The sequence below is a fragment of the Ranitomeya imitator genome, chromosome 2, assembly GCF_032444005.1.
Source record: "Ranitomeya imitator isolate aRanImi1 chromosome 2, aRanImi1.pri, whole genome shotgun sequence".
NCBI classification, from domain to species: Eukaryota; Metazoa; Chordata; class Amphibia; order Anura; family Dendrobatidae; genus Ranitomeya; species Ranitomeya imitator.
This window is the reverse complement of record NC_091283.1, coordinates 450,467,999-450,492,120: the sequence shown is the minus strand read 5'-3', so window position 1 is coordinate 450,492,120 and position 24,122 is coordinate 450,467,999. Positions and strand designations below refer to the sequence as shown.

Genomic DNA, 24,122 nt, shown 5'->3' with positions numbered 1-24,122 from the left:
AAACAAGATTAGCAAATCATGGATGCTTTCTTCCAAAAACAGCGCCATACCTTTTCTCAGGTAGTGACTGGAATTGCAGCTCAGCTCCACTTGAGTTGTGATACCAAATGCAACCTATGTACAGGTGTGATGTTTTTTTAAAGAAGAAAGTAGCTTTGGTTTTCTAATTCGGTACAACCCCTTTAAGAGCTCTGATAAAGTATCTAATACACAGTGCCGTGAGCCAGAGATGGATCCAATCCTAATCTGATTACTTGGCTCTCGAGTGTGTTCACGGTGAAGCAATGCCTGGCTACAGCCTGGAGCTCCGCTGCTCAGCAGTGCATTCAATGCCAAGGTTTGGATGTAAACACAGCCTGTAACATGCTAATAAAAGGTAATATTTAAGCAATGTATATTACTACTGCACAAAGGTCACCGCACTCAAAATTACAGCTCTGCTATTGGATGGAACAAGCAGCCAGTGAGCGAGAAAAACCTTTGGGCTGTTGTTATGCACAAGAATTAAACCTACAACAAGTTGCTGATGTGAGAGGAGCACGTCAAGATCTGTCGTATGCAGAATGTCCATTGCCTTCTTGCCAAGTCTACGATGCCAGCTCCCAGTCCTCCTGATTCTTGTCCAAGGAGTCTTCATAGTCGTCTTCATCCTGTTTTTCAGCTTCGAAGACCCTTCCAGCCATTTTAATACTTCCAATGCGACTACAACAGCAGGAGATGACGACCTGGACGCAATCTTCCCTCTCTTTAAGGATGTCCATGTCATGTTGTTTGCTGGGCTAGGTCTCATGCTGTCCTTTTTAAAACTTTATGGCTTTGGTGGGATTGCCTTCAACTTTTTGATTGCCAATTTTGCCATTCAGTGGTCCATGGTTGTTCAAGGCGTCTTCTACCATTTCAGACATGGGGTGATCCTCCTAAGGCTGAATAATGTTCTTGAGGCAGAGTTTGCGGCTGTCACGGCTCTTATCTCAGTTGGGGCTGTTTTGGGAAGGACCAGTCCTGTCCAGATGCTTCTACTTACAGCCATGGAAATCCCGCTCTTCGTGGTCAATGACTGGCTGGTCAATAAATATTTCCATATTATCGATGTAGGAGGCACAGTGGCCATCCATATCTTCTCATGTTATTTTGGCTTGGGAGTATCCCAAATTCTGTACCAATCATCTTTACGAAGAGGACACGTCAAAGAGACCACAACCTCAAACTCTGATCTATTGTCCCTCCTAGGGACCATCTTTCTGTGGATCTTCTGGCCGAGCTTCAATTCTGTTTTGGCTAAGACTAAAGAAGCTCAACATAGGGCCATTGTGAATACTTTCCTGGCATTAAGTTCTGGCACAATTACTACCTTTGCCATGTCCAGCCTGATGGACAAACGCGGTAGGATAAACCTGGCACATCTTCAAAATGCCTCCCTGGCTGGAGGAGTAGCTGTCGGGATTTCAGCAGACCTAATAAGCCCTGGAGGGGCATTTAGCATTGGGTGCTTGGCCTCCTTAGCCTGCTCCCTTGGCTTTCAATACTTAACTCCGTTCTTGGCCAAGAAGATGAAGGTTCAAGACCAATGTGGAATCCATAATCTACATGGCCTGCCTGGTATTATAGGCACTGTCGGAAGTATCGTGGTCATATTGCTGGGACCTGTTGATAAATATGGGTTAAGTCTACATGAGAACCTGTTCAGCAGTAGTCAGGAGGGACAACATCCTATTTTGGGGGTTTTCAGAGGCGGGGAGACCTGGACCGCACAAAGTCAGGCTCTGCAGCAGGCTGCAGCCCTTGGAGTAACATTTGGGGTATCACTATTTGGCGGTTATATAACCGGATTATTGATGAAACTGCCTTGTTTTGTTCATCCCTCCAAGGATGACTTTTTTGATGATCAATTGTATTTCCAAATCCCTGAAGACACAGGAAACAAGTGGATTTCAATGGATGAACTCCAGAAACACATGCTGATACCACTTAAGCATGTATAATACCGATGTTGATCCTGCTGGACCCTGAAATAATTAACCCCTTTATAGATAATAAATATGAACCTAAATATCTCATTATTGGTAATGAGCGAAAGTTCTCGCTATTCGAGTTTGCTTTGGTTGCTCGGGTACTTGGAGTCCCGCGCCCTGCATATTGCTCAGCTGCTAAACAGCCACAAAACATTCGGGGATAGCCCGTGTATGGCAGGCAACCTCCGCATGTTTTTTTTGGCTATCAGTAGCGAATCATGCAGGGCTGTGACTCGAGCATGTAACTTGAAACCCCACGATACTCGGTGCATATTCGAGCACCTAAAGCAAACTCCAGTAGAGAGCACTTTTACTCTTCATTACTCATTATTGTAGCTTTTATAGAATCCTTAGAGCATCTTGAAATCAGCTTCCTGGTCCAGCTCAGATCGATGCTGTTGATTTCGTGGACCCTCACAAATTGACCTTGGTTGATGATATTCCCACTGTATTAATGCTGTAAGGTCCCAGCATATAGCATCATAGATCTCAGCTTCTGATATCACTTTTTTGTGCGGGAGAAATGTTGTAACTTTAAAGTAGCATGTAGCAAGAATTTAAGATTAAAGGGATTGTTCAGGCTTGGCACAAAAGTTTGCAGTCACTCTGTGTGACTGCAGAGTTGTGAATCCTCACAGCGCATAGTGCTCGCTGTCAGGATTGCCAGACAGTCATCTGACTGCAAGTCTGCAACATGCATGCTCCCAGCCATATTCCGACTAGACATACGCTGCTTCATTAATACTAGTGAATTGAGCAAGACCTTCATGCCTAGTGGGAACGTGGCTGGGACTATGCATATAGCATATTTGCAGTCAAATGAACACCAGGCCTTGCCGCTAGCACCAAAGAAACCTCACAGCGTGCACTGTGCAAGCTTTGAGGATTCATAAGTAGTGCAGATTTGAGTGTACGAAATGTGTCATGTTATTCACCGCTCACAATATAAGGACAACATACAGGCAGTCCCTGGGTTATGAACTAGGTAGGTTCTGTAGGTTTGTTCCAACCTGAGTTTGTATGCAAGTTGAAACAGGGCTGCCAGAAAAAAAAAATCATTGCTGCCTTCTCCAGCCGGGGCGCTGCCCGCCGTCCAGTCCTCATCTTTCCAACCTCTCCAGTATAGGCCAGGACGTCTGGCCATGTCCAAGCCTCAGAGATCACTGAATGTCAAAGTCACAGCGCACGTCTTCACGTCACGACCTTACAAATCACGCAGAGACTTCCAAGGTCAGGACATGGCTGGAAGTCCAGGCCTATAGTGAAGACTGCAATGATAGAAGGAAGACGTCCAGACAGCGTGCAGCCGGAGAGGTGAGCAATTAGGTCAGTATTGTTTTGGGGCTTTTCAACATCTTACTTTTGTAACTAGGAGACATTTGTAAACCGGGGTGTATTCCACAGTGTTCCATAGACACACTAATCATATACATGTCACCTATAGAATTGTCATTTTGTTTACTTTTTCATGCATAGTAAAGGGTTAAAGGGACTGTCAGCACAGAAGGACTGTGCAAACCAAGCACAGGTGCATCATTCCGTTGGCCAAGCATTTGCATACATAAAACTTCACATCTACACGTTTTCCACGTATATCTCCACCCTTCTCTTGCTCTATTAAGCCGAGCTGTCAAAGAAGAGGGAGGTAGAGACAGAGGGGAAACAAGCAGGTGTATAAAAATGATTGGCCCCGCTGTGATGCACTGAGTGCCTGTGCTTTGTTTGACGAGTCATTCTACGCCGACAGAGGCCCTCTAATATCTTAGGAAACCATATATTACATGATCTATACTACATTACATAATCTATCTTTTATATTTTAGGATGCACGCATAGTTGTCAAATCATATTCTCCCCACACAAAGCAGGTGCTAACCATTCCTCAGTAACGGGATAAGCAACAGTGCCCCCAATACTCATACCATCCAGGAGAGAGCCCCCTCAATAGTGACAGCCAGTTTCCCCAATTAGACTTGCAACAAGTGTAAGAGATTGCTACAATGCCCCCATAAGACTCAGAACGGACAGTCATCCCATCCGAAGTGTCCCCGATAAAAGAATGGTCAAGGTCTCTGCAAAGTGCCAGCCAAAGCACACCGCCAAACCATGGCTTTGTACAGTGCCCCTATAGAGCAAAGGCATCCGATTCTGTAGTGGCCCCATAATAGTCAGTATTCCCATACCAGTGATGGTACCTCCATAATAAGACCTAGCCCCAGTGACTGGCTTTGTGGGACACGTCCCTGCGGATTGGAAATTTAAGAGTCTTCTCCTTATGTTAGGGGTCTCCAATATTTTCTATAATACCAGGCAAATATGCACATATATTCTGATATATATGGTACTTCTTGTAAGCATCTATTATACAAAGTGACAGTAGTGTAATCTGTTATATGAAGTGACTAGTGTAATGTTATATCTGTTATTATGTGATATATGTGACACTATTGTAATCTGTTGTAATAATATATGTGATGCTTACATTTTATCTCTGACCCTATGATAACTCTTCTCGTCTTTCATCTCCTCCAGACATAAGTCCATTATAGTCACCACAGAAACATTCCCACTTTCCGCACATTCACTTTTGGAAGAGATATTATAAATTTCCATGTATTTGATCTAACACAATGCCTTGTGTATATCTGGATGACCCGCCTGGAAAAGTCAGTCCCAATCCGCACTTACGTGAACAATAGGGGGAGCCCCCCAGCTTTCCACTGTCCCTGAACGGTTCATCACCTCGTTACAGAGAGTCAGGGTCATGGTACTGTCAGACTATATGCCATTCGGGGTCTGTGGACAGCTGGGTGGGCAGAGTAATGGCTTCATGGCCACTTTCACAATGTAGACCACTCTGGTTATTTTCCACGCTCCTCTTTGGTTACAGATTAACCTGTAGCAAGCTGGTTATCTAAACATATCTACTTCAATCCTGCAGCTTTATGATGCCAGAGATAATGCGGTTATTGCTTTAACACAAACAGATGACAGAGAAAGTGGCCAAGTGTCAAATTAGCGGGTCACGTCAGCTGCGCTCACATGGGGATAGTACATATATATGGGGCACACAGGGCAGGTATAGTGCGGCATTGCATCTTGTTTCATGGGACCAAAAGTGAAGGGACTTTCTTATAATGGTTTTTTATCCTCATTCGTCCACTGTTCCATTCATTCCGCAAGGGGCTTCCCAGTGCTGCACTCAGCTTCTTCCAGCAGTCCCATAGAGAATGGAGTGACAACCAAGCATCAGACCTTCCGCTCCATTCATTCAGCGTGTGGCTGCACTCAGCTTCTTCCAGCAGTCCCATAGAGAATGGGGTGACAACCAAGCATCAGACCTTCCGCTCCATTCATTCCGTGTGTGGCTGCACTCAGCTTCTTCCAGCAGTCCCATAGAGAATGGAGTGACAACCAAGCATCAGACCTTCCGCTCCATTCATTCCGCATGTGGCTGCACTCAGCTTCTTCCAGCAGTCCCATAGAGAATGAATGGAGTGACAACCAAGCATCAGACATTCCGCTCCATTCATTCCACGTGTGGCTGCACTCAGCTTCTTCCAGCAGTCCCATAGAGAATGGAGTGACAACCAAGCATCAGACCTTCCGCTCCATTCATTCAGCGTGTGGCTGCACTCAGCTTCTTCCAGCAGTCCCATAGAGAATGGAGTGACAACCAAGCATCAGACCTTCCGCTCCATTCATTCCGCGTGTGGCTGCACTCAGCTTCTTCCAGCAGTCCCATAGAGAATGAATGGAGTGAAAACCAAGCATCAGACCTTCCGCTCCATTCATTCCGCGTGTGGCTGCACTCAGCTTCTTCCAGCAGTCCCATAGAGAATTAATGGATAACCAAGCATCAGACCTTCCGCTTCATTCTGTACTGGGGATAAAAAAAAATTCCCCTTTCTACCAATCGTTGCAGGTCCCAAAGGTCGGACCCCCATCGATGAGTAAGTTGCCAACTATCCTGTGGTTAGATAACTTTTCAGTGCATTTAAGGTGCCCACACACCTTAAATACAATTCAGGTCTCTCCCGTGCCCTTCTCCGCAAACCATACACATTCAGTATGGCGGAGCATGTATGTGTTTTAAACACAAAAGGCAGCACTTGTGGTGTCTTATGTCCCACTGGAGCAAAGACTCAAAAATCAACATGCCCGAAATCATACGAAGTCAGATAGACGATTGTCAGGTTCGGCCAATGTTAAGCTAAAGTGTACAGGGGCCTGTATATTTGCAGGTGCTTGACCTTTTAAATCAATGGGACAAGATTCTAAGGGTGTATGAATCGAGGTTACTAGACCCTGCTCACTCCCCCAGCTTTGGCACAGCGCTAAGTGGCAAATTCTGTATACAGTAACAGTGTGCGAAGTGTGTAATAATCAGGATTGTTGGAAAGCTGGATGACAACAATTCGTATCAAACATTCATAAGACCTGATCGTGATCCTACACTGGTCGCACCAACCACTCATCCATATCACCCAGCTTTCTACACGTTGTCCCAGACTGCCGACCCATTTCATCTCCCACTCTGACCCCCACCGACTATATATAGACCTTTATTTTCCGCTTGTTTTTCTCAAATTTCAGGCAGGTTTATAACCTCATCACCTCCTCTCCCTCTCTCTACATTTCCTCCTTCCTTCCCTCCCCTCCTGCATCATATCTTCCACATTTGCTCACTGACAACCAATAGGTTTATCTCCCATTAAAAAAACCCCATAAGAGCGGGGAGAGAAAACACGTGCGTCCCGGAGACCAGATCCTTACACAAGGAGAAGGTGCCAACCAAGAGGACAGTGGATGGCGATGGGGCAGATCAGCTTTAGTGTCGCAGGCGGGTGTATCGTTTGCTATTTGGTTGAAGGTTTCCCTTCTGTTGCCATCAGAAACATTGGGAGTGGAAAACACAAAGTACGATAACTCACCTCTGCATCAGACTCCACCAGAAAGACTGAGAAATACCACTACTCCACTAATGGTAAAATGACAGACACCATGAAAACAATAGGGTTCCATTGTCCATCATGTGACAGATCCGCCACTGCCTTGTTATTGGTGGAAATAATCACACAGAAGTGAACCCAAACAGCTGTATCAGAGCCCAGTTTGTAAAGTGGCATTGCCCTCTCCATTTGCATTTTTACATGGGACTGCTGGTTAAACTATTGTAAAAGGGTTAACACGTCTGATCAGCCCCTTAAATAAACCCAAAGAATTATTACAAAGACATCAGAGGCATTCTTGTCTTGAGCCAGCGCAAATGCAAAACGTGGCTTAAAAGCACCATGCGTCACTACACTTCTGCAGCGATTGAAGACAGGCGTCTGCACCTCTCACCAGTGAAACCAGTTCCATGACCCTGAAGATTAACTCATTCCCTTTAAAACTGTGCTCCATCAGTTTTGCTATACTGTGACATATTTCATTATTACGGTGCAGTGCACAGACCTTGGGTGGCAAAAAGAGCAATGGAACCAGAACAGTGCCCCTATAATTGTGGGGCCCTCCGTACGACAAAGCGGGCATTGTGGAGATACACGATAATGGACCGTCTTATATTAAACTACAATCTCTGCTACATTTGTGGCACTGGCTAGCTTTACCACCTTTTACCTAGGACTGCAGGTGAATACTACATTTACGCTTTTCTTTCATCTGCGCATCTAAAAAATACAAAAATGGTGTCTGGACGCAGACGTATCTAGCAATGGGTGTTCGTGTCACTGTCTGGAGTGAAGGGGTTAACACTTTGCATGACCCAGACACCCAGTTACGCAAGGCTGACAATCCAGTTCCAATACTCCATATATAGAAGAGCTGTTGTGACAGGAATGAAATGAAAGGGGGTGACATGGAGACAGAATATAAATTTATAGACATTCCAGCGCCTGTGTGTCCCCTTCCCCCCTGTGTTCCCCTGATCAGTAACATACAGCTGTCCCCGGGCTCACAAGTAAAGCCACAATACCAGCATGCGAGACGCTCAAGCAGCGCTGCATGCCTGGCACATAGCTAACATGGCAGACACCGGCAGAGGGGAAACTGCTCCACCTGGTGGTACAGCAGAGTTATCACAGTCAAGAATATAGTCACATGCTACTTTTTTTTACTTGCGTGTTTTTTGTTTGTTTTTGTTTTTTTATTAGCGTTCACCTGCGCTGCAAAGACTCTAGCATTGACATGTTGTCTAGGTAGGTCTAAAAAAAAAAAAAAAACTGAAAAAAGTCGCACCATGGAGCATGAGATTTCCAAAATCTCATTATGCTGGTACTTTAAAGCGATGCGCATATTATGTACCGGATATGCAGCAAAAATGCCATGTGTGAACATACATTAGGAAAGTCCAGCGTTGGCGTGGCGTGGAGGGTGTATTAATGTTTGTGTGCCACATTTACAAAAGAGCCACTTTGGATACAGGAGGGGTCATATTTCTAAACTGGGACCAATCGGGGGGGGGGGGGGGGGGGGGGGGCACGGAGCACCCTCCGTATCAATATATTTTTGGCATATATTTGTTAAAAAGCCCAAATAAATTAAAGCCACTGGCAGATGTATGATCCGTAACCGATTCACCAAACGGCCCTTACCGTCTGTCTAGGCAGAACCATTTTAGGTGGAGTCATGCTTTAATCCGTGTTCTTACCTGGAAGGAAGATTTATGAAAAGCCTCTGGAAACGCCGTCACAATATAACACACAGACTCACTGCAAGTTACATAAAAACATCTGTATTGACAGTCACCACTTTACACAATATAATCACACTTAGATGCCAAGACACAGATACCCGGTGAGAGAGGAGGATCCTGATGCGATAAAATATACAATACTTGTAACATTTTCCACATCAACATGGTCAGCACAAAGCGTGGCTGAAATATCGCAGCGACTTTGCATCACATGACCCATGTAACGTAGCCTATAATAAGCCTATCTACAGAAAAGTGATCACTGCCGCCCCCAAGTGGCCATAAGTAGTATTACAGTTAGGACACAAGAGCTAAAACAAATTGCTGCCACACTTCGGGGTTAACCACGTTCAGTGTCCACTTCTGTGCACATAAGAGACCCCCATAACCTGAATTTTCATAGAAAATCCAGAACCCATTGACTGGTCTTAGTAAAATCTGACTTAGTCATAGAAGTAAGAATTACTCACATTGCCTTGAAACAACTGATGGAGAAAAAAAAGGAGAAAAAAACAAAAAAACACAATATAAAATAATATACTGAGGGCAAGAAGGGGCTGTCTGAGAAGCTCAGTGCAGCACCCTCTAGTGGGCAGAGTTATGTGCAGCACCCTCTAGTGGGCAGAGTTATGTACAGCATACGACAGCAGCTCAGAACGTGTTCCTTATTTTCGAAGCCACTAAGGTGAGAATTTCTCCTAATTTCAACTGCCAGTTCTTGATGTCCTTGGATTCGCCGCACCACTGCTCTCCGTGCCGCGGCTCGGCATTTTCGCATCGTTTTCTGATATCCTCCTGTTGCTCCTAACATGACAAAAAAAAACATATATATATATATATACACATTTCTGGAATATAACCACAATTTCTTTCAGCCTGTTTGACAACTTGATGTTCCCGTGCCGGGTTAGAAAGTTCTCTCTGTGCTTGTTTTTCTATTGCCAAACTGGGCTCACATCTTTGTTGAAAAACAGAGCACAGGGTCCAGCACACGTCTGCCAGCACAGCGTGCAAGGACACCGATCGAATCCATTCTCTATATAGCAATGCTTAAAGGGCACCTGTCAGCTTCAACACAAACAATGGGGGTAAGAGGCTGGTCAGCCTCATTCACAAATATAGTGAACCCTGCAGCTCCGTCCTACAGTAAAGCTGGCCACAATGATGTGCATGAGCATGTAGAGCAGAGTAGCTTAGATTGCACCTAGTATGCAACCGCATTGGTCTGCAAAGGCGCTGTGTACACAGAACGAGAGGACGGCAGTAAAGAAAGCTATTGAGTCTCTATACAGCCCCCTAGAGACACGCTCTGCTTTATGCATTGAAAGAGATGTCCGGTCTTCTGATAAAACGCTGCAGACACTCTATATCGTACAGAGCTCTGAATCATTACAGCGTGAGCACCGCACACTGTCAGGATTCTGTAGTACTGCCGGTGAGAGCGGACTGTCACAGGACCACAAGCATGTGATTTGTATACGTCTAAAACAAAAATTCATGGAGAAAATAGGACAATTGACATGAGTGCATCCAAAAATATAACAGAAAAACTACCCATTTCAAAAAAAAAAAATGTGCAAAACTATACAAATGAAGAGTGGGAACAAGAGGATCCCCTAGAAAGAAAAAAAAAAAAGTCTGGCAGGAAGTCGAGAGGGCACCTAGAGTATACCTGTAAGGGTCTGTGCATACGTTAAGCATTCGTATGCACTTCTGCATCTCTTGGTAGTAGAAACACTCCTTAAAATAGCATTTTGGTGTAGATTTTCCCCCACTCATTAAATCTGTCACAAAGTCACAAATAAGCAACGTGTGCATGACACAGGAATCTCATTCACTTTTCTGGCATCAGGAAACCACTCAGGTTTTGTGACAAATCTGAACAGGAAAAGAAGGGACAAATCTGCAACATGACCAATACTTCGTTGCCCCTACCTCAGCCACAGAGATTGGAAGCCTAAAATTTCATAATGGTACTCCTGGTCAACAAAGGTTAAGCCCCAATATTCCCTAATAAGGCACCTAAAGGCTATAAAAGACAGCAGCAATTCATAAACTCTCAGCCTATTGATAATGCTGTGGGAATAACATTAATTATATGCATAAAGCATACAGCATATAGTATAAAAAGGAGCACATTTACACATCCATCTTACCGCCTCAACACGTGTTCCCTGTGAGATTTCAGGTTTATTAGGAGGTAAGTCTTCACTCTTATATAGGACGGTGCGGAGGGACAGGGCAACTAAGTCTTAGACTATGTGCACACGTATTCTGGTCCACTACGGATTTTTCCGCAGCGGATTTGATAAAACTACAGGGCAAAAACGTTGCGTTTTTGCTGCAGATTTATTGCAGATTTCACTGCGGTTTTCTATAGGAGCAGCTGTAAAACCGCTGCGGAATCCGCAGCAAGTGACATGCTGCGGAATGTAAACCGATGGGTTTCCGCGCATTTTTTTCCGCAGCATGTGCACAGCGTTTTTTGTTTCCCATAGGTTTACATTGTACCAATAGGTTCACTCCAAAATGCAGAGGTGCACAACATGCAGCCCTGAAGCTACACACGGCCTGCAATCTGGAATGTCATTGTGGCCCCCAGGGCAAACAAAGAGGAAAGGTATACAGCTCAGAAGCAGGAGGGGCAATGCTATCCTCTGAAGCCATTTACAGGTTGCTTATATATCAGGAGACTAAGGGTACCGTCACACTATACGATTTACCTACGATCACGACCAGCGATATGACCTGGCCGTGATCGTAGGTAAATCGTAGTGTGGTCGCTGGGGAGCTGTCACACAGACAGCTCTCCATCGACCAACTATGCCGAGGTCCCCGGGTAACCAGGGTAAACATCGGGTTACTAAGCGCAGGACCGCGCTTAGTAACCCGATGTTTACCCTGGTTACCAGCGTAAAAAAAAAACAAACAGCACATACTTACATTCCGGTGTCCGTCAGGTCCCTTGCCGTCTGCTTCCCGCACTCACTGACTGCCGGCCGTAAAGTGAAAGTGAAAGCACAGCACAGCGGTGACGTCACCGCTGTGCTCTGCTTTCACTTTACGGCCGGCAGTCACTGAGTGCGGGAAGCAGACGGCAAGGGACCTGACGGACACCAGAATGTAAGTATGTGCTGTTTTTTTTTTTTTAGTTTTACGCTTGTAACCAGGGTGAACATCGGGTTACTAAGCGCGGCCCTGCGCTTAGTAACCCGATGTTTACCCTGGTTACAAGCGAACGCATCGCTAGATCGCATCACTAGATCGGTGTCACACACACCGATCTAGCGATGACAGCGGGAGATCCAGCGACGAAAGAAAGTTCTAAACGATCTGCTACGACGTACGATTCTCAGCAGGATCCCTGATCGCTGCTGTGTGTCAGACACAGCGATATCGTGACGATATCGCTGGAACGTCACGAATCGTACCGTCGTAGCGATCGAAATGGCAGTGTGTGACGGTACCCTAAGGTCACTTGACCTGTTTGACCCAAGGAAGTGGTGTTTGACTAATGCTAGGTTCACATTTATACAGAGCTCAACATTAGTTTCATAGTAACATAGTTAGTAAGGCCGAAAAAAGACATTTGTCCATCCAGTTCAGCCTATATTCCATCATAATAAATCCCCAGATCTACGTCCTTCTACAGAACCTAATAAAAGGATAAAATAAAGATTCCAGTGGAATCGCCAAAAAACTGAACTCCGACAGAGCCATTCACCTAAGTGAACTTAGGTGGTTAGTCTTATGAATTAATCTGAATAAGGCTTGCAGAAATCCTTGCACTTGTTACCTACACAGCCCTAATCAGAATAGATTATATACAGAATGTCCTGCTGTAAATGTATCGCAAGTGAACATAGCCCACATGAGCTTTACATAAGCTCAGTATTTTAAGGCAAATTGGAGAGGAACGTACAAACATGAAGGAGACTATTGCCAATATGTTTAACTTTTGCTTATCAGTGAAAATGATCATAATCATTGCTACCCATCAGAGGGATCATATCTGAGAGCAACCATATAAGAAAAGGATGCCCACATGAAGACTCCTTTAGGAAACCAGAAAACTTAACAAAACACCCACCTCAGTACCATGCTGGAGCTCAAATTTGTAGAAAGTCGCCCAGGCATCACCCAGATCAGAATCAATCTTCACAGTGCGGTGGAACCAGTCCCGAGCCTTAGAAATTTTCCGTTCACTCCAGAACAGTCTAAAAGTAAGAAGATGATAAAGAGATGAATGGTAACAAAGAAACACAAGCGGTTTTCATAAGTGCTGGCAAGAGCCGTGGATGTATGAAGAGGAAGGGTCCTGAAAAACCACTGCTGCTGTGTGTGACCCCTAAAAGATCGTGCATTTAACAGTTAGGTGGCACTTACTTGGCAACGGCCAGCAGTACATGCGGGTCATGCTCACATTTCTTAAGGGCATCTACACTCTTGGTTTTCCGTTGAGGTCTGGCCTCTAAGAATATTGCTTCTGCCCACAGAATACCTGAGAAAGGACAGAGAACTTTACATTTCAGGGAGAAAAAACATTACTTGGATCCTGAGGCAAAAGAGAACCGAGCGCTAAACTATCGGTATATGCTAAACATTTACAGGACAGGTTCTGTGGATGAGTCCCGTGCACCACAAAGGTTTTGTACAGAATGAGCGTAGGACATTGTAAGTAAGAGTTAGGGACCATCCTGACTGGATATACCTTGTCGCAGTGGGATGGCTTTTATGTCTTTTTTTAAATCAAATAAATGTTAACAAGTAGCCTATGTTTATTACATGTGTTACTATTTACTTACTATAGGGTATAGGGTTTATTATACCCCAGAGCTGCACTCACTATTCTGCTGGTGGAGTCACTGTGTACATACATTACTTATCCTATAGTGATCCGGAGTTACATCCTGTATTATACTCCAGAGCTGCACTCACTATTCTGCTAGTGGAGTCACTGTGTACATACATTACATTACTTATCCTGTACTGATCCCGAGTTACATCCTGTATTATACCCCAGAGCTGCACTCACTATTCTGCTGGTGCAGTCACTGTGTACATACATTACTTATCCTATACTGATCCGGAGTTACATCCTGTATTATGCTCCAGAGCTGCACTCACTATTCTGCTAGTGGAGTCACTGTGTACACACATTACATAACTTATCCTGTACTGATCCTGAGTTACATCCTGTATTATACCCCAGAGCTGCACTCACTATTCTGCTGGTGCAGTCACTGTGTACATACATTACATTACTTATCCTGTACTGATCCGGTGTTACATCCTGTATTATACTCCAGAGCTGCACTCACTATTCTGTTGGTGCAGTCCCTGTGTACATATATTACATTACTTATCCTGTACTGATCCTGAGTTACATCCTGCATTATACTCCAGAGCTGCACTCACTATTCTACTGGTGGAGTCACTGTGTACATACATTACATTACTTATCCTGTACTGATCCTGAGTTACATCCTGTATTATACTCCAGAGCTGCACTCACTATTCTGCTGGTGGAGTCACTGTGTACATACATTACTTATCCTATACTGATCCGGAGTTACATCCTGTATTATACTCCAGAGCTGCACTCACTATTCTGCTGGTGGAGTCACTGTGTACATATATTACATTACTTATCCTGTACTGATCCTGAGTTACATCCTGTATTATACCCCAGAGCTGCACTCACTATTCTGCTGGTGGAGTCACTGTGTACATACATTACTTATCCTGTACTGATCCTGAGTTACATCCTGTATTATACTCCAGAGCTGCACTCACTATTCGGCTGGTGGAGTCACTGTGTACATACATTACATTACTTACAAAATGCAGCACGTTCATTAATTTTGCGTTTGTTTTTTTTTGCGGATTTCCCACTACAAAATGCATTGGGAAATGTCCGGAAAAAAACGCGGCAAAAACGCATGCAGATTTCTTGCAGAAAATTTCCGTTTTTTCTCAGGAATTTTCTGCGAGAAATCCTGAACGTGTGCACATAGCCTTATACCCCAGAGCTGCACTCGCTATTCTGCTGGTGGAGTCACTCTGTACATATGCTAACTGTTCACACACATCACTGGAGCTCAGCTACATTTTTAGGCTGTGTGCCCACGTTGCTTTTTTTATGCGTTTCCGCCGCAGTGGAAACGCTTGAAAACCACATTCCCATGCAATCCTATGGGATTCGGCAGTTGCTGCGCCCATGCTGCGGATTTTCGCGCTGCGGAATCACATAGCGGTAAAATCCGCAGCATGTTCATTATTTCTGCGGAATCGTGGTGATTACGCAGCCATAGGATTGCATTGAAACGCTCACTTTATGCATGTGCCCACTATGCGTAAAGTGAGCGCTTCATGTGCGGATGGTACCCAGGGCTTGGAGGAGAGGAGACTCTCCTTCGGGCCCTGGGTACAATATTCCTGTAAAAAAAAAAAAAAAAAAAGAATTAAAATAAAAAATAGGATATACTTACCTTCTGATGGGCCCTGGAGTCCTCCCGCCTCCCTGCGGTGCACACGGCGGTTTCTGTTCCCAGGGATGCATTGCGCAAATCACCTGAGATGATGTCGCGGTCACGCGACCGTGATGTCACAAAGGTCCTTCGCGCAAAGCATCCCTTGGAACGGAGCGTTTGCACATACCTTTAGAATTAGGCTATGTGCACACGGTGCGGATTTGGCTGCGGATTCGCAGCAGTGTTCCATCAGGTTTACAGTACAATGTAAACATATGGAAAACCAAATCCTGCTGAGGAGAGTGGGGCCGTCGGAAGGGGAGTATAACCATATATATATATATATATATATATATATATATATATATATATATATATATATATATATATATATATATATATTTTTTATTATTATTATTTTTAACATTCTATTTTAACATTTAACATTCTAGTAATAAGTTGGTCACACTTGTCAAGCACCATGCTTGACAAGTGTGACCAACCTGTCAATCACTTTTCCAAGCGATGTGAAAGAGCAAGCATTCTGCAAGCTAAAAACGCTTGCAAAACGCTTATGTTTTGTGGGAAAACGCATGCGAATTCCCCATGCGTTTTTCCGACGGCAGGGAGTTGCGGAAATGCTGCGGACATTTCCGCAGCATTTCTGCAACATGGGCACATAGCTTTAGTGTGTATGGGTGTATTTACAAGCCTGACTGTTTCTAATAACAACCAATAGACTTGCAGAGAGGTCCGAATTCTAAACCCTGTGCATTTGTGAGTACAGATCTGGATTTCAACCCCCAAACTTTTTATATGTGCGCGTAGCTCTTTCAAAGACAATCTAGCAACACTTTTACATGGGCTCCATTCCTCCATTACTGAGAAATGAGCATTTCAGCAAATGGGGCTGAAGAACTAGCGTAGATCTGAGGCCTCCGACACTCCAGCTCCATTCCACACCCTGAGCCCCCTCCTCCCTGCTGCTCGATCAATGGCTCCTTTGGCTGAAGTCACACTGCAAGGGGGCTGTCACTCAAGAAGGGGGAGGCTTCTTGTTAGAGCTTCATGGACATAAATTATTCTGGGTATGAAATCATGCTGAGAGTTTCCTTTTAAGTAAATAGATGAGCTGTATCCTTTGCATACAGGAGCAAGATGAACAGAGGGAAAGGTTTTATTCTGCCTTCCAAAAAGTTTACATTTGCCAATATCACAACTCTCACCTGAATTGGGACATTCCTGCAAAGCCTTTGCCATTAAAGTATTTGCAATATTCTTCAAGCCAGCTCTGAACTCCAGCCGCACCGACTCCAACCTGCAGAAAATAGGAGGAAGGTCAGACAGAAGCCTGGACAGTAGCCTATAGACGTAACTGTGTAACGCCACAGTATCCCAGTAACAGAATTATTCACAGATAATCCCACCCTTACATGCGGGTCAAACATGCAATTGTCATATCCAACACAAGAACGAAATAGAAACAGTAGCAATTCTGGTCACCACTTAAATCATTTTCCCTGCTCTTTTATGGCATTGTGGGAAGCAAAATATAAAAAAAAAAAAACATAAAAGGACCATAAGTAAAATTACACACATAGCCCAAATCCACACTAACTGTAGATATAGCCACCCCACTCACGCAAGCCTATATATATCCTATATATGTTACCTACCAAAACAACCAACAAGTAAGCAGAGATAATATGTGAGGCGGATGAAGCTGCATCACATACGATACACTGAGACTGCAGTATATACATCACATAGGATACACCGAGACTCTTCTGTATCCACATGACATAGGGAACACTGAAACTGTTGTATATACATCACATAGGATACACTGACACTCTGCAGTATGTAATTCACATAGGATACACAGACTGCTGTATATATCTCATAGGAGAGTGAAACTTTGCTATATACATTCCATAGGAGACAGAGTGATTTAAACTTCACATAGCAGTCACAGACTGCTGTATACATCACATTGGATACATGATCCGGCCTGCTTTAGTGTCCTGGCACTTCTCCAATGTTACTGCAGGATTGGAAATCTAAGGGAATGTGCACACGTTGCGGATTTTTCCGCAGCGGATTTGGAAAATCCACAGTGCAAAACCACTGCGGTTTTCACTGTGGATTTTCACACGGTTTCTTCTGCGGGTTTTCAACTGCACTTTCGTATTGGTGCAGGTTGAAAACCGCTGCGGAATCCGCAGAAAGTGACATGCTACTTCTTTTTTTCCGCAGCGTTTCCGCGCGGAATTTTCTGCATCATGTGCACTGCGGTTTTTGTTTTCCATAGGTTAACATTGTACTGTACACCGCATGGAAAACTGCTGCGGATCCGCAGCGTCAAATCCGCTGCGGATCCGCAGCAAAAACCGCAACGTGTGCACAAAGCCTTACAGTTCAAGCCAGGGGTGGTATAATGCCACTGCATCGAATAGTTAATTTTCCAGAGTGCAAATTCCCCTTAGGCAAACAAAGCTAGGAGTATGGGGAGGAGTGCGCTCCTGTAGATAAAATACGAAAAAACTAAGTTAAAAACCTCAGGAATGACAAAGAAAGAAAACTGACCATAACTCCGGAATCCTCGGATTTTTCAAACGAGACTTCTCCAGGATGGCTCTTGCCCTGGTCAGCTGCCCCACATTTTCCTCCAGTCTAGAGAGCAGCAGCCAAAGTGGGACTGAATGGGGGCATTTCTTCAGCTGCAATAATATAAAAAAACAACAAAAGATGCTAGATATTTAACATGAGAGCACCTATTATAATTAACATAAAACATTACAAAAAAATAAATCAAGAAAAGACAGACGAGATTGGGCACTGTTCACATGTACTTTAGGTAGTCCCTTTTGTCAGTTACATTTCGGAAATACATAATGGAATTCCAGCCCAATACTGACCCATTTGCTAACTGATGCAAATAGAAGTCGCCCATTTATTTACTCTGTCGCCTCATTGGGGGACACAGGACCATGGGTGTTATGCTGCTGTCCACTAGGAGGCGACAATATGCATAATCTGAAAAAGATTAACTGTGGCTCCTCCTCTGCAGTTTACACCCCTGGACGGCGTCAGCCTTCTCCAGTTTTTGCTTAGTGTCGCATAGGAGGCACACCTAAAGATTTTTTTTTTTTTTTTGTTTACTCCGTTTTTTTCTGACGGGATTACAGATGAAGAAAAGAGGGTCTCCTGTGAGACTCCCGGCATGGCTCCTTCCTCGGCCCCCTATTACGGGGTGCCGAGTTGAAGTAGAGATGGCTATTCCCCATGTTGCTCCTTCCCCAGTCCCTCGGGGGCTGGTTCGAAGTCGAGACCCCCCTCCTTCCGCAATTCCTTTTGGTTTCTAGGTTGAGGTCGAGGTGAGGATAAAGGCCCCTGAAGGTGTGACAACAGCACCCTCCCTAATCCCCCTCTGGGGGAATTAGGTTGAGACACCTCAGGTAGGGCCTGTACAGGCAGCACTCTACAGCTCCCAGCAATTGGCCAGCACACTGCGCCTGCATCCAGGGACCCCAGCCCAGCTGCGGGCTCCTGTTGGGGCCGGGGGGAGTGCAGGCAGGCATGGCACAGACAGACACAGGGCTCCCTGCACCCGTCTCTGCGGCAGCATCAGCTCTATACTGCCTCAGGAAGACCCCAACCAGGCTCCCCCTTCCGCTTATAGCCCCACCGCCATCCTGCCTTTACATCTGGGGGGTCCTCTTCAGATTCGACCCCCTCCCGGACTTTTCGCGCCGGCCTGGAGCCCTTCTGGGCCTCAGGCATCTAATTTAGGCCCCGGCTTCGGCCTAGCTGAAGCCGCCGCCTCCTCCTCTCCGCCCCCCGGATGACAAATATGACACTATAGCAGGGGTGTCAAACTGCATTCCTCGAGGGCTGCAAACAGGTCATGTTTTCAGGATTTCCTTGTACTGCACAGGTGATAATTTAATCACCAACTCATTATTTGTGTAGGTGATTAAATTATCACCTGTGCAGTACAAGGAAATCCTGAAAACATGACCTGTTTGCAGCCCTCGAGGAATGCAGTTTGACACCCTTGCTCTATAGTGTCATAAAGGGGGTGGATCGAGACAGAAAGAGCGCGTTTTTACACATCCTTGCCGCCTTTTTCCAGCTCTCTGCCCCCTTCTCCTCCTTCCTCTCCTTCTCAACAGCCATTTTCTGCTGTAGATTAACCCTGCATCTCCCGGCCTGTAGGACCAGGACCAGGCAGCCAGTCTCCGGGGGGCACAGGACTGTGGATCTTCGGCGCTGGACCTAGGGGCACACTGGTGGGGTAAGATCACAGCTGGGTTCTTACCTATAAGGCTCCCCTATAGGTTTCTCTACCCCTGTAAGGTCCTCTGCCGGCAGCCCTTCTGTGCACTATGCCAGGCTCAAGGTCCAAGAGAACCAGGCAGAACTGCTATTATGCATTCTGCACAGCCTGCGGGACCGCTCTCCCCAGTGGCAGCACGTACCCGCATTGCCAGAACTGCATACAAACTAATGTGTCAGAGGCCCAAGAAGCCCCTGCCAATGCCTCGGTGTCTAATGCCACGCCGGAATGGGCTACTCAGATATCGCAATCTATGACGCAGTCTATAGATAACCTAACCTCCACATTGCTTCAGGCTCTGCAGGGTCATGCCTCGGCTATGACCGTTACCCAGCAAAGGGAAAGCTTGACTCAGGAACAAGATGACCCTGGCAAATCCACGTCTAGGTCAGGACGCAAGCGGACCCATAGATCAAGTCCATCTGCGTCATCCCATAGCACACGGTCATCCCCCTCTAGGGAGAGACACCGTAGCTCCAGGTCATCTAGACCGTCCCATTCCAGGGACAGACAATGCAGATCTCCGCAATCCCCGACCAGAGAAGGCCTCCTCCCCAGCTCACCCAGCAGGGGACGCCTCAGTGATACACAGGATTCGGAAGGCATCTGCGACTCTGACTCAGACAGGGAAACGGAAGGGTCCCTGATCCCAAACCCTCCTAGCAATACAGCGCTAGTTGAGGACATAATCTCTTCCATTTATCGGGTGCTGGACATTTCTGATCCGCCACCAGAGGCCCCAGAACATAAGATTTCCTTTGAAGGACCTCTGAAGCCGCCTAAGGTTTTCTCTAACCACCCAGAGTTTAAGACGATCCTTAAGAAGCAGCTCTCACAGCCTGAGAAAAAATTCGCTAATCGCAAATATCTGGAGGCGAGGTACCCCTTCCCACAGAAGGACACCAAGGAATGGACAGATCCACCCGAAGTGGACCCCCCAGTTTCTAGGCTAGCAGCACAGACCCTCCTTTCACTGCCAGATAGCTCAACCCTCAGGGATGCAGCAGACCGGCAGGTAGAACGCATGGCTCGTTCAATTTTCGAGGCAGCAGGAGCATCCCTGGCTCCCGCGTTCGCCTCAGTTTGGGCTGCCAAGGCCATTCTGGCCTGGGCAAAAAATTTACAAGCTCTCCAAGCATCCGCTCCTGAGCTGTCGGACCAAGCGGTTCAAATAGCAGTTGTAGCAGACTACATGCTTCATGCAGCTCTGGATTCAGCAAGGGGAGTAGCGGGGATAGCATCAAACGCCATCACAATTCGGCGTATCATCTGGCTACGGGAATGGAAAGCGGACGCAGCCTCAAAGAAGTCCCTCACGCACCTCCCCTACCTCAGTGGGAGACTTTTCGGTGAACAGTTGGACACTATAATATCCAACGCTACCGGGGGTAAGAGTACTTCTCTTCCCCAACTCAGACCTAAACGCGCTTACAAGAAGCGTAACCAAACTCGATTCCGATCCTTTCGGAATTCCTCGGGCTGGTCCATCTCACGTCCAGCACAAAATCGTAACCGTTCCCCACGCAGGGACAACTCACGATCGACGCAAAGGTCGGACAAGACCTGGCAGTCAAAAGCAGGCCAGCCTAAGCCAGAGGAGGAAAATCTCAGACTTTCTCCTCATCATGACTCACGGACTCCGGAAGACACCACACCAGTAGGCGGCCGACTTTTGCCCTTTCATCAAGTCTGGCTGCCTATTACAGAAGACAGGTGGGTCAGGGAACTAGTGTCTTCCGGATACAAAATAGACTTCACCTCCAACCCACCGGACCGATTCTTCCTCTGTCCCCCCAAAACCGCCAGCCAAGGCTCGTGCCTACCACCAAGCGGTCTACTCGCTTTTTCAAGCAGGAGTCATTGTACCGGTCCCCACGACCGACCGCTTCCGAGGGTTCTACTCCAATCTGTTCGTAGTTCCCAAGAAAGGAGGCAGCGTATGGCCCATACTAGACCTAAAACAGCTCAACAAATATGTACGTGTCCGTCACTTCCGCATGAAGTCCCTTCGGTCCATCATTGCGTCCATGGAGAACGGAGAATATCTCGCCTCCATAGACATACAAGACGCATACCTGCATATACCCATTGCACCTGCCCATCAGAGATTTCTCAGGTTCGCAATAGGCCAGGACCACTACCAATTCGTGGCTCTCCCTTTCGGACTTGCAACGGCTCCCAGAGTGTTCACCAAAGTCATGGCAGCCACCATGGACGTCCTGCACTCCAGAGGCATAGTAGTCGTTCCGTACCTGGACGATCTACTCATCAAGGCTCCCACCTTCAAGGACTGCGAGCTCAGCGTCTCAATCACAACCGATACTCTTAGACAAATATTCTTACTATGAAGACTGTTAAACTGAAGCGATGCACTTTTTCCACTATAATGTGATGCCGATGTATAGAAAAGGGTTTAGTTCCACTTTGTATATTTGTTCATGTACCTGTTTTTATTGTGAGCTGTATTTTTGATGGGTCCCCAATTGTCCTGTATTGGTAGTAGCTATGAGTAGTGGACGTGGAGGGAGTAGCTTTTATACTTTTAGTATCTTCCCTCACCAGTGGCCGTGCGCATTGCGCTGTGATTCGTCCTGTCCCTGTGTGGACCGGCGTCTTAGGGCTCGGTGTGTGCGCTCCGGACATTTTTTCTTTGCCCTGGGCGTGCGCACCTGGTCTGACGCTGAGTTCCACTGCTGGGACTTGCCGGACACAGTGCACATGTGCCGATGGCGCCACTGTGATTGGCTGCTGTGTACCATGTGACCGGGGCCAAGGGCTATTTTAAGGTCCTGTTAGGCAGTACATGGTTATCCCCCTGAGGAAGTGGCACTGGTGGCCACGAAACGTGCGTTGGGGACCATCGCCCGACCGCCCCGCCCCCCCCCCCCCCCACCTCTGTGTAGTGGTAAGTGCTAGCACCCTTTTTCCACCACCATACTTAATGGCATTACTATAGAATCCCACTGCTTTGGGGTGACCTTGGTTGGATAGTGTAGGTGCTTTTTCTTATGCATACCATTGCAAGGGTAAGCTTGCGAGCAGGGCCCTCACTCCTCTTGGTATCTATTTTGAACTGTGATTTCTGTTATGCTGTAATGTCTATTGTCTGTACAAGTCCCCTCTATAATTTGTAAAGCGCTGCGGAATATGTTGGCGCTATATAAATAAAAATTATTATTATTAAGGGTATTTACATCTGGGGGAGTGGGGGGATGGGCGCTTTTCCAGCATTCCTGGGACATTCATCCTGTGCTCTAGTCATTAATGTAATATTTTGATATATGTTTTTGTATTATTTATGGCAATTAAAGTTTGTTTTATAAATCATTGCTCTGAATTGCTCTCCTTTTGGCATCTTAGTCGCATGGGCTGGTTAATCAACCTACAAAAGTCATCACCAACCCCGAGTCAGTCTCTGACCTTCCTGGGAATGCTATTCAACACCTCCAGGGGTATAGTGCTCCTTCCCAAGGACAAGGCACTGGCTCTCCGCCTAGGAGTTTGCACCCTCGTCCGCAAACCTCCTCGATCTCTCCGGTTTGCCATGAGAGTCCTCGGCAAGATGGGGGCAGCAATAGAAGCGGTCCCCATTTGCCCAGTTTCACCTCAGGCCTCTCCAACTAGCCATTCTCAAGTCCTGGGACAGGAATCCCTTTTCTCTCGACAGGGAGTTCCAGCTAACGTCATCAACCAGGAGGTCCCTGCACTGGTGGCTCAAGCCAACTTCGCTAGCAAAGGGGAAATCCTTTCTCACAGGTCAATGGAAGGTTCTGACCACCGACACGAGCCTGACGGGTTGGGGTGCGGTGCACCTACACCACAGGGCAAGTGGTCCCCAGTGGAAGCGACCATGCCCATCAACATCCTGGAAATTTGTGCCATACTCCTGGCATTGAGGGCCTTCCATCACTTACTGGCAGCCTCACATCAGAATACAGTCGGACAATGCCACGGCCGTGGCATATGTGAATCACCAAGGGGGGACCCACAGTACCCAGGCGATGCGAGAAGTGTCACATATCCTCCGCTGGGCGGAGGACACAGGGTCGGTTCTTTCGGCGGGCCACATTCCGGGTGTGGACAACTGGGAAGCAGACTTCCTCAGCCGACAGGGAATAGACTCGGGAGAGTGGTTTCTCCATCCCGAGATTTTTCGCCAGATCTGTCACCGCTGGGGAACACCAGATGTGGACCTAATGGCATCCCACTTCAATGCCAAGGTCTCCAACTTCATGGCCAGAACACACGATACGCGGTCGCTCGGAGCAGACGCTCTGGTTCAGGACTGGACTCAGTTCCAGCTCCTGTATATTTTTCCACCTCTCCCCCTGATATCCAGAGTGGTGAGGAAGATCAAACAACAGGGAGTTACAACCATCCTAATTGCACCGGACTGGCCCAGACGTACATGGTACGCCGACATCGTACAACTTACAGCAGACGCCCCCTGGCGTCTCCCCGACAGCCACGATCTTCTATCACAAGACCCGTTCTACCACCAGAACTCAGGGGCTCTCAATTTGACGGCGTGGCCCTTGAGACCTAGGTTCTAACCCAGGCAGGGCTCTCGCCGGACGTCATTGGAACCATGATCAGCGCAC

The 24,122-nt window shown here is 46.5% G+C and overlaps 1 protein-coding gene and 1 pseudogene across 2 annotated transcripts in view; one reads left to right on the top strand and one right to left on the bottom strand.

The window, feature by feature from the left end:
• Positions 1 to 474: 474 nt before the first annotated feature.
• Positions 475 to 4,507, top strand: LOC138664416 (ammonium transporter Rh type A pseudogene; annotated as a pseudogene).
• Positions 4,508 to 8,732: 4,225 nt separating this feature from the next.
• Positions 8,733 to 24,122, bottom strand: part of PRPF6 (pre-mRNA processing factor 6) — a 38,093-nt gene continuing 22,703 nt past the window's right edge. For both annotated transcript variants that reach the window (XM_069751096.1, XM_069751097.1), the window contains exons 17-21: positions 17,769 to 17,902; positions 16,409 to 16,500; positions 13,096 to 13,210; positions 12,800 to 12,926; positions 8,733 to 9,513 (exon numbers count right to left, since the gene is read on the bottom strand). In XM_069751096.1, the coding sequence (XP_069607197.1) occupies positions 9,361 to 9,513; positions 12,800 to 12,926; positions 13,096 to 13,210; positions 16,409 to 16,500; positions 17,769 to 17,902 (621 nt within the window). In that variant the 3' untranslated portion in view covers positions 8,733 to 9,360. The remainder of the gene's footprint in view (positions 9,514 to 12,799; positions 12,927 to 13,095; positions 13,211 to 16,408; positions 16,501 to 17,768; positions 17,903 to 24,122) is intronic.